Source organism: Stigmatopora nigra, chromosome 5, assembly GCF_051989575.1.
Source record: "Stigmatopora nigra isolate UIUO_SnigA chromosome 5, RoL_Snig_1.1, whole genome shotgun sequence".
In the NCBI taxonomy this organism is placed as follows: Eukaryota; Metazoa; Chordata; class Actinopteri; order Syngnathiformes; family Syngnathidae; genus Stigmatopora; species Stigmatopora nigra.
The window spans coordinates 11,789,073-11,806,302 of NC_135512.1; the positions used below are offsets into that span (position 1 = coordinate 11,789,073).

The 17,230-nt window shown below is 37.0% G+C and overlaps 1 protein-coding gene across 1 annotated transcript; it reads right to left on the reverse strand.

The window, feature by feature from the left end:
- Nucleotides 1-3,659: 3,659 nt before the first annotated feature.
- On the reverse strand, nt 3,660-7,892 carry pdcb (phosducin b). Its single transcript, XM_077716843.1, has 4 exons — nt 7,730-7,892; nt 6,622-6,668; nt 6,207-6,355; nt 3,660-4,756 (listed from the first exon to the last, which is right to left on the reverse strand). The coding sequence occupies exons 2-4, from the start codon at nt 6,662-6,664 to the stop codon at nt 4,241-4,243; spliced, it is 708 nt and encodes a 235-aa protein (XP_077572969.1). The 5' UTR covers nt 6,665-6,668; nt 7,730-7,892; the 3' UTR covers nt 3,660-4,240.
- Nucleotides 7,893-17,230: the final 9,338 nt, after the last annotated feature.

Genomic DNA, 17,230 nt, shown 5'->3' on the forward strand with positions numbered 1-17,230 from the left:
GAATTAGAGCGTACCAGCTGAGGTTCTCACAAATCCAAAGACAAAGGGGAAAAGCATCATTGAATGAGTGAATCTGTATAATCAATTGGATGAGTATAATGTCAGATGTGTGGGGTGGCCTCATGTAACCAGTGGAGGGGCAAAAACGACAGACATGAGTTGGACACTATAATGAGTTGCCCTGTTATGATTTTACCAAGAATAGAAAATAATGGCATTTTCCCTCTCTGATTTATTTGCGTGTTGATGAAAAGAGTGTGTCCGGACCAGTAATCCCTCCAGGCTAGATCTAAATTTGTGAACAATTTACAAACAACTCCTTTTTCCTGAATCCATGTCACCCATTATTTGATTAAAACCCTTTCCTATCACCAAATGCCCGAGGTCTTTGATAAAAAATCAACAACAATATTGTACATACTTTTCAGAAAACGTATTGATCAAAATTAGAGAGCAAGGATGACAGTGAAATGGAAAATAAACACAACTATTTTTTTCTGAGTGACTTTAGCTCATCTGCAGCCATAGGACGGCACTTGTCTCTCAAACTATTTTGGTGTGATTTGGGTCATTTTTCTTTCAGTCTTCTCCACAGCTCAGTGACGTGACGTGGATTTCTTGACCATTACTTTGCTTCCAGATGTTCTCAATTGGGAGAACAGAAATTTAGGGCGTCTATGTCATTTGTTTAGTTTTCATCTTCAAGAAACACATTCTACTGTTCGACATGGAACATTGTCCTGCATGAACACTGTTGGCTGATTAAGCAATGACCACAAATAAGGAACACAATGTGGAAAAATGTCCTGATGAAAAATTGCATTCAGATTGTCATGTAGCCGAGGCAATGAGCAAGGGAAGGGTACAACTGTAAGAAATAACAATCAATACCTACACAAGGCAGAGAGTACCAAAATTCCATATAACTATCATCAAATCATAAACAAGACAAACACACATCTATCAAAGAATATCAAGAACAACGGCACAAAATGACAAACTAGTGCTGGCAACTAGTGAAGAATATGACATATTTTACTCATTCATTTTACTGTAGCTGTTTCATTTTGATATCACTACTGCTTAGACGGGATAAGACAGAGTTAAGGAATTGGAGTAAGGTGCTAAAACTATAGTCTAACACCAGCAAGGCAATATCTCAGCACCCCTCTCTTGGCTGGCCTCTCTTTAAATGCTGTTCTGATGGTACGCAGGTAAGATGCAGGGAGCTCCGCCCACCAACAAACACCTGGGCTATGCAATGGAAAAACACAAGTCGGCCTGCAGCGGAACATGACACCATTAAGACCCTCTGTAGTATACTCTCCTCTCTCACATTTGTTTTTTTGTGGGCGACCAGCTTTCATGGGGGAATGAGTTTGCAATGTTCTAAAACGAGCAAATTGGTTGGCTATGGCTGATAAGGTCATTCCTTATGGCTGTCATTTAGAAAACTGGTGTAGAAAAGGCTACCATCTTTCAGAAGGAGTAAATGGAAGTGGAAGTAAAATGGAGTTAAATAGTGGGGAGACAGATTTGCTAAATTGTTAGAGTGACAGATATCTGAAAGTGCTTTTATTTTTTTAGCATTTGGTTTTGTACAAAATATTGTTTTTTCATTTTCTGGAAAAAATGTTCTGGTGACATGATATACACATGACAAGAATTCCTTTGTAAGGTGTTCACAAATTTTACACTCATTTTTATCCATAGTACTGTTTGCTTGTATCTTGAGTTTCTGATGGAAAACAATTAATGCCACTGCAATGTCCGGTATACATCTATCTTGCCGCTTAACCGACATGCTGTGACAAGTCAAGAAACTCCTACTGTAAAAATAATCCAAAAAAAATTTCAGGCATCTGAGGTGTTACCAGCTTGAGGCTGCCTTGTCAGATGTGGTTATATGAAATCACAGGTGTACTACATCAAAAGATAATTATATTTTGAACTGTGGAAAATTTTAATCACCTGCAAACAAATTTGGAATTAATTCATATCTGTAGACATATTACTGAACCCACATAAATTAATACATAATACATTCATTCATTTTCCATGCTGCAATTCCTCGCAAGTGTTGTGAGGGTGCTGGAGGGAAGCCCAAGCCAACAATGAGCAACAGGTGGCGGACCCCTAAATTGGTGGCCAGCCAATCGTAGGTCATAAGGAGACGGAAAACCATTCACACTCACACCTTGGGGAAATTTAGAGTGTTCAAACCAGGTTACCTTGCATGTTTTGGGGATTTGGGAGGAAACTTCAGCAGAGTTACCATTAATAAGTCAATCTTTGGTCTCAGAGCTTGGTACTTATCATATGGTTTAATCAATCAAGTTACATAAGATTTACATATAAACACTACAGACATTATAATGTTAAAAAAAATGTTATCAACTTAAGATGTCTTCTCATGATCAAACATAGCCCAGCCCCCCACCTCCACCCCACCCAATAAGTCACGAATAAAAAAAATCTGGCCTTTCATGCATTCCTGATAATATTTTTCTGAATTTCAGTTGAGGGTTTGTTCGCTGCACTTTATATGTGCACCTCATCTCATTTTCTGAACCGCTTTATCTTCATTATGGTCACGGGGGGTGCTGGAACCTATCCCAGCTGACTCCAGGTCAGAGGGGTGGGACACCCTGTATCGATGGCCAGCCGATCGCACGACACAAGGAGATGGACAACCATTCACACTTACTAGCCTCATCCCTTAATGCAATTTAGAGTGTCCAATCAGCCTACCATGCATGTTTTTGGAATGTGGAAGGAAACCAGAGCATCTGTAGGAGAACATGCAAACTCTGTACGGATGGACCCCAGCGCTGTGAGGCCAAAGCACTAACCACTCACTCCACTCGGCCGCCCCATTGGGATTTGTGCATAAAAATCCTACATAGAACTAATACTTCCTCTGCACGAGTGCTATCATTTTCGCTGGTGGACGTGCAATGATACTTTATAGTAAATAAAATAGGCAAGCTCTTCGGGGTCAACCACACAAACCTGTCCTTGCTACATCCTAAACTAGGGGGTCCACCCCCTGTTAGAAAAGAACTGGTTTTAAGCCATGATAAAAATCGGTGATGGATTAATGAGTCTAGACTGAGGGGCTGGCAAAGAGACAATAACATCAAGCTGCGTGATCATCTGGTAATTCCCTCACTTATTCAAAATTAGAAGCCAGGCGCACTTTTAAAACAGGTAACAAAATTAACTAAAACGTGAATAAGAAAAATAGTTTAAACGTTCCATTTTTACTTTTGGTATACAACTAACCATTCAACCAGCGAAAACCCAGAATCTTGTGACTGACATAGTACTATTAAGCACTACCTTACTGTGTTGGGAAATTAAAGCTGAAGAAGAACACAAGAAAAAAAAACCTCTAAAACCTCAATATTATCCTTTTCATATGCTTAAAGTATATTAGTTAATAATATTCCTGTGCAACTAAAATTATTTTTGATAGTACAAACATGTAAAACAGCAAAAATGTGGATTTTCTTAAAATAGTGTCATTATCATAGATAAATGGAAAAAAATGACATTTTGAAGTAAATTGTGTTGGTTGAGTCTTCAGAATTATGGGCATATTCACCGTATAACTGTCAAAATGCATGGTGTATTTTCCAATAATCATTACAAAAATATGATGATAGTCCAAGAATTGTTTGGTTTTATTAAATACTGTATAATGCATAAACATAATACTTAATTTTCAAACACATTTACTCATTCATTCGGATGTGTTAAGACTCAATTTTGCGCTAACATTTCTTTGTGTCTTCTTTATGTTACCAAATACAGCCCTTTTTTAAACTATCAAAACAATCTTATGTATCTTAGTATAAATTTGGGATTTATAAACAAATCCAGTAAAGTATTAAAAGACTTTGAAATATTGCATTATGCACTTTTCCATGAAGTGTTTGAAATATTATAGCATTGCAAAACAATGATCTTTTTCACTAGAGTCCAATTAACATTAGCTTGGTTTGACATTTTCTTGGGTGATGTTGATTCAATGATTTAAAATACAAATCCAGTCTAATTTCTCGAATCAGATTGGGGTGCACCCATGCCAGAGAAACCTTTGCCATTGTCAAAATAGCCCCTCCAAAACACCTTTTCCACCACAGATTTAGTTGTCTTTTGATATGAAAATAACGCTTATTAGGCCCTAGTTACAACTCACCAGAAAACTTTTAGTTTAGCAGTCACAAGCAATTGATTATTCTACATCATTTTCATCTTCTTCCTTGGTCACAGGTGCATCTTTCTCTGGCAGCAAACCATAACTGTTGAGGAAGGTCTCCACGTCTGTAGCAAAGAACTCTTCACTTAGGTGCTGTGTGCAGGCCAAGAAGTTCCCCAGCAGTTCACCTGCCTTGTAGACCAAAAGCGTGGGTAACACCTCATCTGAAAACCTTTCAGCAGCACCTGAGGAAACGGCATCAATCCTGCAGAATTTAACAGTGGGATACTCTGCGGCCAGGCAGTCGAGGCAATTGTTGAGCTCCTCACAGCCTTTGACTCCTATCTTATAAATGTGAACTACGACCACTGTGCTGTGATGTTCCTTCTCGATGACTTCAAGGAATGCCTCACCACTGTCCAGGTCATGCACCCCTTCAAACTTTGGCCCAAAGCTGAGCTTGTCGTGCATTTCCTGCATGCAACGTTTTCTGTATGTCTTAAGACAGCTCTCATCCTCCTCCTTAAGGAGTTCATACTCTTGCACACTCATCTGAAAGTATTTCAAAATGTATGGTTACTATTGTTGTTTTGCAATGATTTGGCATGGATTAAAATAGCAGGGAAACTAGATGATAGTTTTCACACGTAAACTCATATTTACAACAGTACTATGCTATATCAAAAAGCAAATGTTAAAATCTAAACACATAATTAGACACGCACAACTGTTTACAGTTCCAAAATCTATCATGGATGCAGCAATATGCTTTATGCACTTGAGTTTGATTGCCTTTCCTTAATATGACTTCATTCATTTTATGTACTACTTATCCTCACAACGGTCGCAAAGGGTGCTGGAGATAATACCAGGCAATCGCAGCGCACAAGGAGAAAGATAACATTTTCACCCTCACACTCATACCAAGGAGCAATTCAGAGCAGGGGTGGCCAAGTCCGGTCCTCGAAAGCCCTTATCCAGTCTGTTTTCCATATCTCCCTTCTCTATCACACCTGAATCAAATGATCATTTCATCAGCAAGCTGTCTTCATACCGATCCCGAATATCTGATTGAGGTGCGTTGGTAGAGGGAGACATGGAAGACAGACTGGATCTGGGCTCTCCAGGACCAGACTTGACCACACCTGATTTAGAGTATTTAACCAGCCTTCCATGTATGTTTTTGGGATGCAAGTGGTAGATGCAGTACCCAGAGAAAACCCACAATGGCCCGGGGCGAACATGCACTCCACAAAGGGAGACACCGGGGAATGATTGGATGTGCTGATTGTTCACCAGTCTGCCTCTTAGTATGACTTCTGTCATCTCATCTCATTTTCTGGACCGCTTTATCCTCATTAGGGTCTCGGGGGGTTATGGAGCCTAGCTGACTTCGGGCCAGAGGCGGGGCACACCCTGAACTGGTGGCCACAGGGCACAAGGAGATAAACAACCATTCACGCTCACACTCATACCTAGGGGGCAATTAAAAGTGACCAATTAGCCTACCATGCATGTCTTTGGAATGTGGGGAGAAACTGGAGTACCTGGAGAAAAACCATGTAAACTCTACACTGGTAGACCGACCTGGATTTGAACCCAGGTCCCCCCCCACTGTGAGGTTGACGCGCTTACCACTCATCCGCCAGGCTGCTCCTGACTTCTTTCAATTAATTATTTTAACTATAAACTTACTGTGTATTAATTTGTCGAGGGATTGTTACTATTCCAAAGACATTATGTGCAATTGATGATTGAGAATGATTTTGACATACACAATATTTAGTATGTTGAATACAATTTACCCTTTTTACTTATGTTGTTGACTACTTATTTATGTCGTGTTTATTTATTAGTTATTGTTATTATTTATTTGTCTGTTTGTTTGTTGTTACGATTGTGCACTGCGTGGTGCGGCTTTGAATCTCATTATACTTGCATAATGACAATAAAAGCATTCAATTAAATTGATTGTTTGCAGATTTTCGATGCAAATATGTACCTTGCGATTAAGATTTGATCTTGAGTCATCCTTTTTCCGATGAGGGGAAGACATTTGTCTGAGCAGTTCCCGTTTTGCAGGTGGCAGGTTTTCCTGCTCCATGCTCTCCAACTTAAACCTCCTCCAGTCATTGATGACACCCTTTGGACCTTTGAAATATTGAAACATAGTACCACATAGTTGAGTTTGAGCAGTAGGCTCACATGGAATGCAGCGTCTGTCTTCTGTTTAGTACTTAAATGGTGATTTTATATTTTAGAGATTAATATACATATATATCAGTGGCAATATACATATATATCAGTGGCGGGCCATCAGGGCCTTCAAGAAATATCTGAATCATATATTAAATTTTGTCCATCAATACTTATTAAATAATTCCAAATTATCTGTTAGCTTCCTTTGTTTCACTCACCTGTTTGGGTTGCTGTTTCCTCCAGGTCAAGCAGATCACACATGTTTCTGTTTAAAGCAGAAAAATGACCATATTATAGGATTAGGCACTTGGCGTGACAGTAACTAACTAGTTTATATATTTTTATGCAAGTCCATGTTTGACTTCACTAATAGATTTTTTTTTACTAAGTGTTTCCCATGATTTGTATTCATTCATTGATTCATAATTCATTTTCTATAGCTCTTATCCTCACAAGGGTCGCAGGGAGTGCTAGAGCCCATCCCAGCTGACTTCGGGTACAAGGTGGGGGACACCCTAAATTGCTGGACAGCCAATCGCAGGGCACCGATGGTACTTAATTAAATTAATTCTGGATTAGGAGGATTAGCGGGCGATTGCTTAGTGGCTTTAATAGTCCCAGAAATACTGCCTTTAAAATGTCTAAGGAGTTGTCAAATAAACAAGAATTACATAAGAAATGTTTGACATTAATAGTGTTTTAAATTACACTACTATACATGTTTTTATTAGGTAAAATATGAACAGAGTTGCAGCCATGTCGAACTTTTCTTTATCAATATCTATTGACTTGGTGATGCTTTGATTTTCATTTGACAATTTGTCGAGTAGCCAGATTTTCTACAATCAAAATCTCATGGGATGGAATTGCCAGAGTTTCTCAATAAGCATCGTATTCCTTCTTATGTGCAGCTATAAAGAATATCTGGGCGGAAGGTTTTTCTGGCTGGGGGACACTTTTCCTTGATTAGTTTTAGCTGGAAGTCATGAAGTCCTGGATGAATCTATGATTGTTTCATTTGCAAATGTGCTTATGTATTGGAAAAAGACCAAAACATAAATGATTTAATAGAGAAAAGTTGGGCCTATGACAGTGACAAAATAAACTGCTTTAGTTTTTGTTCAAGATCTGACTCAAATGAAATATCTCAGTATCACAATCGTATAATCTAACTTTAAATTTCAAACAAAACATGGTAAAATTTGTAATGAAAGTAGTATAATGACCTAAAGAATTTCAACCTAAACATTAAAAGATTATAAACAAATACCTAACAATAAGAATATAAGATGTATGATAGCACTTAGATAGAAAAAAAATGCTTACCTTTTGTAATTAGTATATCTTTTCTGCAAAGAAATGTTGATCTGGTCTGCACTCGATCCTTAATGGAATTGTCTGTTACCGCTTGGTGTGTTTGGTGTTTTGCGTGCTTGCGTTGCTTCTACCCAGCCAATCAGCAGGATCTTTTGGAGATTTGAAAAAAAAAAGATGCTATGGACCCAACGGAAATAGATCCTAAGAGGATTTCACTTTGGGAATTAGAAGCCTCCACTTGAGACAGGGCCCAAGTAAATGAGTGCAAGAAATAAAGAGAGCAGGAGAGAGAGAGAGAGGGAGAGAAAGAGAGAGAGAGAAAGCGAGAGAGACTATTAATAAATATTCTCATCAATAAGGCATCTGATTTGGTCCCTATATTAAAGCATCATTACAGGATTGTCTTTCAGGGTTTTCCCTCTTGACACATTGTGTCCTCAAACTGAACAAATCACAAGATTTCACTGAAGCAAGGACATGATTCTTGAAATGTTAAAAGGATGTCTTGTTTGTAATTGAATGAAGTATCTCTGAGGCATTTAAACAGTCACATGAAATGAACACATAATAGTTATCTTACAAAACATAAAGCACCTCTAGCTAAAGATGCTCCATCACGTGACTTTTCAACACAAAAGTCCTACTGTTGTCTCTGAGCTCTATTTTTTTTTATTCACTAACATTTACTGTAGCTTTGCAAAGGCGGAAATACATATTTTGGCTTTTTTAAAATGTAATCTTGAAAGTATCCTTATGGATGATGTGATGGTGATGTATGTGGTTAATATATAGGCTACTATATTGAATGTGTATCACATACATTTGTTTTCACTTTTGACCTCACAAATTCACTCTAAAGAGATACAAAAGTATCACTTGCAAAACACCTAAAAGCAATGTATACCATGACCTAATTTACTTTGATTATCTCTCTTCTCAATGATCTAAAAAGACTAACTGAGTCACCAAAGGTTTTTTATAGCAGGTTGTGGAATTGTGTTTGACTTTTGTGTCCTGTCTCTCTGTCCATTTCTGTCCTGTATCTATTGGCTTAAAGGATTAGCAGACTTTTTAAATTCAGAAAAGCGATGCATGTCAGGGGAGCTTTTCATCATCTCATTCTCTACGTAAGCACTTGATGCTTAAAATGGAATAAAGTAGACAGTTGAGCAGAACATTTTCCAAGAATGGACAATATGGTAATACGTAAGCAGCGCAGTTATATATATATATATATATATATATATATATATATATATATATATATATATATATATATATATATATATATATATATATATATATATATATATATATATATATATATATATATATATATATATATATATATATATATATATATATATATATATATATATATATATATATATATATATATATATATATATATATATATATATATATATATATATATATAGATAGATAGATAGATAGATAGATAGATAGATAGATAGATAGATAGATATATAGATATATATGTGTGAGTGAATAGGTGGTTGCCCATCAGCCTCACAGTTCTAGAGTCGAGGGTTCAATCCCTGTACTCACTATGTGGAGTTTGCATGTTCCCACAGGCTTGCGTGGGCTTTCTTTGGGTTCTCCGGTTTACTCCCACATCGTAAAAAACATGCATGATAGGGTGGTTGAACACTAAATTATCCCCAAGGAAGTATTGTGATACTTCCTATACTCCAACTCCAGGCTATTGCAGTGTTATCAGAAACGGTCCAAAATTCCTTTCAGCTTAACATGACATTCTGTTGTTCTGACTCAGTAGTTTTCAGCTTCCGGAATCCCCTATATATAGAGATTTTATTCCAAGGTGGGCCTGTTTCAACATGCCTGAATGAGAGGGCCCATAAAATGTAGTATAAAAAGTCCTAACCAGAACGCATTTGTTTCTTGTGCAATGATAGTATCATAAACATCTCATTTTTCAACATCAATACATAACAGGCATGTCTGCTTGAATGAACTTCTCAGAAGAGTTCACTTTAATCCACAAATCCAAATTGTATCATTTTTTTTCAATAATGTAGTCTTGGAACTTTGGACTGCTCTCAATTCCTCAATTAATTTATTGGCAATTTATCCCTCTGCTTTAGAGACATTATTATTTTGGAAGTCAAATTCCTATTGTCTGTGCCTGGATTAAATATGCATGCTCCATTAGGATAAAATCATGATAATGCAGTAAATATAAATACAATATTTAAAAAAATGAATGAATGAATAAATTATTCAATCAATCTTCCTTGCAGCTTATCCTCACAAAAGTTGCAGGGGTGCCGCAGCCTATCCCAACCAACAATAGGATTTAGGCAGGGTACACCCTGAATTATTTGCCAGACAATCGCAGGGTAAAAGGAGATGAACCACCTTTCATATCTCGGGAGAATTTGGAGTCATCAGCATACCATGAATGTTACTCGGATGAAGGAGGAAATTGGAGTACCCAAAGAAAACCCACGCAGGGATGGGTAGAATATGCCAATTTATACAAGAAGGGAAAACCCACCCAGGGATTGAACCCTCAATTTCAGAAAAAGAGCCGACTTGCTAGCCACTCTTCCACCATGCCATGAATGAATGAAAAAATACTAATAGTCATGATTTTCGTTGTTTATTAAATTCAAGGAACCAAGTTACAATGGACGTCTCAACTCTCAGGGCCTCGAGGGGTGGAAACAGAAGTGAGACATCAATATAGTCAAAACAAATGAAGGTCTCAAAGTCATGTGCAACTCAAGGCGTTTTGGATCTTCTTTGTTTTGTCCATTCCAAGCAGTCCAAGGCGTTATAGCTTCTCTTTGTTTAGTCTAACTAAGGTTCTCAGGCGCAAAGCATTTACTTTGTTGCAAGCAAACATATATTACTATGAAACTAAGTTTAATAGTAAAGCAGAGCATCATTTTCATTGCAAGAAAATATATAATAATGTGAAACTAATAACTCTCTAATGATAGTGAGCAGAGTTTAATAGCAAAGAAAAGCATTTTCTTCATTGCAAGCAATTATTTAATACTAATGTGAAACTATAATCCTGACAGATAGATTCAATTTCATTTGATACAATAGGTCAAGCGTTTCATTGATGATACAAAGTCTCTTCATACACTTTTCCTTGAAATGTTTATCTCTTGATCTTCATGGAATTGAGTTACGTGTGAGGGAGGAAGGGAATATATAGGGTAAATATTTTGATCTATTCTTTAACATTCATGACTACAGTATTATACTACATTCCTGGTCCCAATTGAAAGACTGCTTAAATTTCAAGGGAAAATGTTATTTTTTGTCTTGGTTTTGTATCCACCCAGTCCACTGGGAGGAGCCACTGTAACACAATACAAACTACACAATGCCTCAAATGACCACCATATCTGTAAAGGAGGCATTGAATATAAGAAAAGGTCGTTTTTTTAAATGTTTTTTTTTTGTTATCTGCCACTGAAATGTTAGGGCCCCAAGTGGTATTTTAAAGTTAAATGAATAGAGAAAGCACATAAGGGCAGAGCTATGAGTCAATGATAACATTATGAAGCTGAAGATCAATATGAAGTGATATGGATGTGAGGAGGATGGAGGCAAAGCATGCATCTCTGGTTTAAAGGATTCGACCTCAAGCAAGGTGCAGCAACAGATTATAAAATAAAGCACACAAGGTTTTTCAAACAATCAGTTCAGAATAGATGGATGGATGTATTTGTCAACAAATGATGGATAAAATGAATATAACTCACCAGAGTGCTGCATTTATTTCCTATTCATGCTTTTTGAAGAGGCACTATAGCAGTAAAATATTTTAAACAAATCTAAGTGACACATTTTTTTAATATTCAGGGGTATTGAAGTGATTTACTTTTTGAAAAGTAGAACATGGCAAAATAAATATGATTTCTATCATCAGTGTGATAACACTCACTCACGCTTTACTAGAAGAATTGAATCCATTGTATAATCAATGGAATTGTAAGACACAAGTGAGATTTGTGAACATTTGTGAATAATCATAGGAAGATGTTAGAAATGTAATGTTTTTCTTTTACCATTACACGCTTTTCAAAACGTTGTAAATGGTCACAAGACTAACAAAATGACTAAATGATGCATTGCTTACAAAAACCTCCACTTCAGTGAACTGTTTATGTTTCTTGTTTGAGTCAAGTTTGCTATAAACAGAAACGGCCAGATGTTTTAAACTAAATTTATTCAAGACTTGTTGGTAGCCTGATAAATGAATTTGGTGCGCGCAACATTATCCTTCTCATCTTAAGTGACATAAACAACAATTTAAAGTGTTGTTTTTCAAATTGTATCATAACGTCAACACAATAAGAGAAGGACATCAAAAAGTTGCATGACAGATCTTTATTTTTTAACCTTATACCCTGACATGTTGTGGAAACAAAGCAAAGTATGTCATGGAAATATTTGGCCAGGTTAGGCTTGCTAAAGGTTTGTTCCAGAAGTCCCCGAGGACCGCTGTGGGTGCAGGTTTTTGTTCCAACTGATCCAACACAAACAGTTTAACCAATGAGGCTTCTGCTGAAAAAAGAAGCACCTGACTGCAATCCACTGATTGCACTTCTAGGATACCAGATTGGTGGAGACCTATTGGAACGAAAACCTGCACCCACTGCGGCCCTTTCTGGAATAGTTTGGGGACCACTGCTGTAGAGGTTCTAGAGCCTATCCCAGCTGACTTCAGGCCAGAGGCGGGAGGTCACCCTGAATTGGTCGCCAGCCAATCGCAAAACCCAAGGAGACAGACAACCATTAAAGCTCACATTCACACCTAAAGACAATTTAGAGTGTCCAATCAGCCTACCATGCATGATTTTGTAATGTTGGAGGAAAGCAGAGTACCTGGAGAAAACCCACGCGGAGCTGGGGCAAACATGCAAACTCCACACAAGTGGACAGACCTGGATTTGAACCCAGGACTCCAAAGCTGTGAGGCCGACGTTCAAACCACTCAAACCACCGGGCCGCCTTATATTTTATATTATGTCCTATAAATAAGGCCACATTGAGTTAAGTTAAAGACTTACCTTGTGTTGCCGTTAGTTACAAAACAAATAAAGTTTCATTGTGGCGACATAACTTTAGGTATACAGTCAGTCACTGTTTTGTCTTTAATGAGTAAAACAGTGTTTCGAAAGTGAGCTATAATATTGGAATGCAGATAAGATACAACGGTACAGGTAAATCAACAGGTATATAACAGATACTCAAGGTGTGTCAAGGAGAGATCCCAATATCACCGGATATTACTAACGGCTAAACTAGGGAGACACTAAACCAAATATTTGACATTCCGAAGGTATTTGTGATAACTTTGAAAGCTTAAAGAGCTTAAAGAAACTGGAACAACTCATAATAGGAGCTATAATGATATACAGTATATGGGTTGAACTTAATGTGAACTCATGTTATGCAAGACACATCATATCTACACTCCAAATATTAAAGTCATTTATACTGTATGACTTTCAAAGAGTCATTACATGTTTTCAGTTGAATAGATTGGTCCTCCCCTCCATGACTCTAATGTCGTAATGTAGTATCATCTATGTTATGCTTCTGGCAATCCTTACATGGTTTCTATTGCACGTGTCTGAAAGGTGAGTAAGTTTGGGTGGGTAGTACATTTTCAGATTGCCCACATATGCAAGCTTCACACCTGTTTTGTGTTATAATTATGTTGCTATGTCACCCAGTGTTACCGGGTGATAGAGAAGATGACGCTTAAAAAGATGTTGTTGTGTCACTTGGCAACATCTCATCTCATCTCATTTTCTGAACCGCTTTATCTTCATTAGGGTCGCGGGGATGCTGGAGCCTATCCCAGCTGACTTCGGGCCAGAGGCCGGGGACAATGGCCAGTCAATCGCAGAGCACAAGGAGAACAACAACCATGCACACCTACACCCTAGGGGCAATCTTGAGTGTCCAATTAGCATGTGAGCATGTAAAAAATAGCGCATTGTTGGTTGAATAGAGTAGTTTGCTGAAATGTTCAATTCGCCTTTAAGGTGAATACCAATAGAGATGGTGAGTCAGGTCATCCCCAGGAATGATCTTTTCCAGTTTAAATGTTCCTGTAGATGAAAAGACACTATTGAAGAATGAGAAAGCAAATTTTCTCCTATTTTCAATTTCTAATTTGTTGTTACTATTTTGTCTACATAACACGTTTGAGTGATCCAGTGGTTGAGTGATTACTGTGTTTGCCTCACAGTTTGCCTCTGAGGTCGATGATTCAATCCCATGTTTCCTATGTGGATTTTTTAATTTGTCCCAGGACTCGGGTACTCAGGTTTCCTTCTGCATCCCCAAAACATGCTTGCTGGTTCATCACTCTAAATTGCCACTAGGTATGAGCATGAATGGTTGTCCACTTCTTTGTGGCCTGCCATTGGCCCATTATAGACATTTTAAATACAGATTTGTTAGTCAATTTATTTTGATTTTTTCCTTCAATGTTTACTTTAGGTTTAGTGTGTTTGAACCATTGAAGCTACTGTGTTTGTTTTGCAACAATGACATCATGTTTTTTCCCTTAGGCAATTTAAATGCCTTACAGAGAAATCACCTCAAAAAAAATGCATGACAAAAGTTTCACATATAATATAGACTATCTATAGACTTAGACTCTGAAAATTGAGTTTCAGCAATATTACTTAGGTATCCTAATTTTTATATATATATATATATATATATATATATATATATATATATATATATATATATATATATATATATATATATATATATATATATATATATATATATATATATATATATATATATATATATATATATATATATATATATATATATATATATATATATATATATATATATATATATATATATATATATATATATATATATATATATATATATATATATATATATATATTATACAAGAGTCATACTTCAGTGTTAATCAACCTGTTCAAAGGAAAGTGAACACTTGAACTTTATCATACATAACTCATTCCCAGTAACATTTAAGATGGTCCTGAACCCATTGTGTCTAGTTTAATTTTGTTTGTTTTTTAAGTTCATGTCCACCAAGTATGTATAATATCATCTTTAAAATACTTATGAGGATCTAAAACACTGACTTTCATGAGAACTGCACTAGATACAAGACTGATGGTAACATAGTACAATGTCAAGTGTTTTCTTGAGTCATTTCTATGTGTACACAAATGAAGCAGAAATAGTGTTCCAGGATATGGTGCAATACTGGTAAAGAGGGAATTTGGTCATCTTGAGTCCCCTCCGTCCAGTCAAAGTGACCAGTCTTATACTGTCATGTTTGAAAATGTCCTTACCATGGTACCATGAATGATTTTTGTCCGTTTTTTGGTGTAAGAATGACCTTAGAATGATGTGAGTTTATAGGTCTGAGATAAATCATCATTTTGATTCACAGAATCTGAGTATAATGCAATGTGGATGGGTGAATGTGAGAATTTTAAGTTTACATGGCAGCATGTATGAGCTCAAGATTGATTGGAGCCCACACCTGCAATCCCTCACGCAATTCCCCGTTTCATCCACTTCTCATATTTGGTCTGGGTTCAAAATTGAGACAAAAACAGCATACATTTCCTGATCTCCTCCCAAACTGAACTCACAGCCTGTTCAACCTGATTACACACTCACAAAGTGAGATGTGTCTATAGTCCATTCTCCTGGACCAGAACTTGCGCATGCCACGCATTTCTGTGTAACGGAAGAATAACAACACTCCTCAGGCGAGTGACCGTCTGGAAACCGAACAATGTGCGCACACAATTAGGTCATTTTCATGCCGTGATGAAGCAGGTATTTGTGGAAAGGCAATCCTATGACTGGTCTTTTGGAAGACAAAAACTGACAGGCAGAGGAAGTAAGGCAGTTCAAATGGCAACTGATACACATGACTTATTGTGATTTACTGGGTTTTCTCTAAAGTCCTTTTTTTTGTCTAAACTAATAGTCCAGAATGAAACAGGAAAAAGTGAGTGTTGCTTTTGTTGATGGAAAAATGTAGTTGTTATTGGTTATGTTTGAAGGGCATAATTGTCCGTGCCCTGACTCGCGACACTGTGACGACAGTCACGTCAACATTGTTTTCAATTTGTTTGACTTAGACTGCGACCCAAGAAAAATAATTGTCATACACTGCCAGCTTCGGTGGCTGACGAATCATTTCCTATTCTTATCATATTTATTTTGGCTGCCATGTTTTTACGCCTCATGTACAGTAAATCGTGTTGTACAGATTTCCTGGAAAAACACTTGTGTAAATATGGAATTTTTCTGAAACTTCATGAAAGCGTGAATAAAAGCAAGACCTTTTAACATAGTAGTAGTAATAACTCACAGAAATTGGTAATCGGGAAGCCCATGTGGTTAAGACATCTGTTCTTACGTCAGTCTAGTGGTTGTTTTGGACGACACTTTGGCTCTCCGAGGAGGGGGTCATCAGTTCATGCGACAATACTAGCAAGGTTTGTGAGTGTCTTAATAGCCGTTTAAACTGATGGAGAATGCTCAGAGATACCATGAAATGAACTGAATGAATGATTATGAATTACTGGCGTGTTAGAACATCAAGCTCACAATTTAAAGGTCACCGATTAAAATCCAGGCTTTTACATTTAGTCCCTTTGTCTGTATACAGACTTGCATGGAAATGGAAATGAAGCCAGTTTTCACAGTCATTGATGCTCCAAGTCTGAGAATAGCACTGGGAATAATGCAGTTTTTTTCAATCTTTAATAAACGCATACATTTATGTTGCCTTTTTTTGCACATTTACTAATACAATAGGAAAAGGATGTTTGAGGATGATGCTGTTCTTTAAGATCATGATACGTCTTGCCATTGAACAGAAATTTTGAAAACACACATGTAAGGTCAATGCCATGAGTTGTAAATTGTCTGGATCTCAATCCAACTCAAAATTGGTGGAGGAATTTGAGGAAAATAATCCTTACCAAGGTTTTATCATCTAAAGATGATCTGGGAACTCCAATCAGAGGATGTTGGAGTCATGTTGATGATGAGCATTCTCTTTGCGTGTCTCTCCCACGTCAAGAGCACAAGTGCCATGCCACAGATGGTAAAAGATTTTTTTTTAATAAATGCATTAAAAGAACTGGATTAAAAGCCCTGAGTCTTAAGTTTTTTTTACAGATTTAAAATTATTTGAGCTTTTTTTAATATATTTTTAGATTTTACAAAATGATTCTTGAACAAAAAGCATGTTGATGATTTAAAAAAAATACAAATATTGATTTAAAAGGGGGAAAAATCAGGAAATTTAATATACATCTATACTCTTCATTTTAATTTGATCTTAAAACAGAAAGTCGGCACTCATGATTCACTTTCCCGGGCCACACAAAATGATGCGAGGGGGCCAGATTTGGCCCCAGGGGCCGCCACTTTGACATTTGTGCTCTACAGCTTTCAGTGTGTCAA

Bases quoted from the DNA above. Each gene is read 5' to 3' on its own strand.
- pdcb (XM_077716843.1), bottom strand. From the start codon at position 6,664: ATGTGTGATCTGCTTGACCTGGAGGAAACAGCAACCCAAACAG. The intron at 6,356-6,621 runs GTGAGTGAAACA...AATATTTCAAAG, and splicing joins GGAAACAGCAACCCAAACAG to GTCCAAAGGGTGTCATCAAT. The intron at 4,757-6,206 runs GTACATATTTGC...AAATACTTTCAG, and splicing joins GATCAAATCTTAATCGCAAG to ATGAGTGTGCAAGAGTATGA.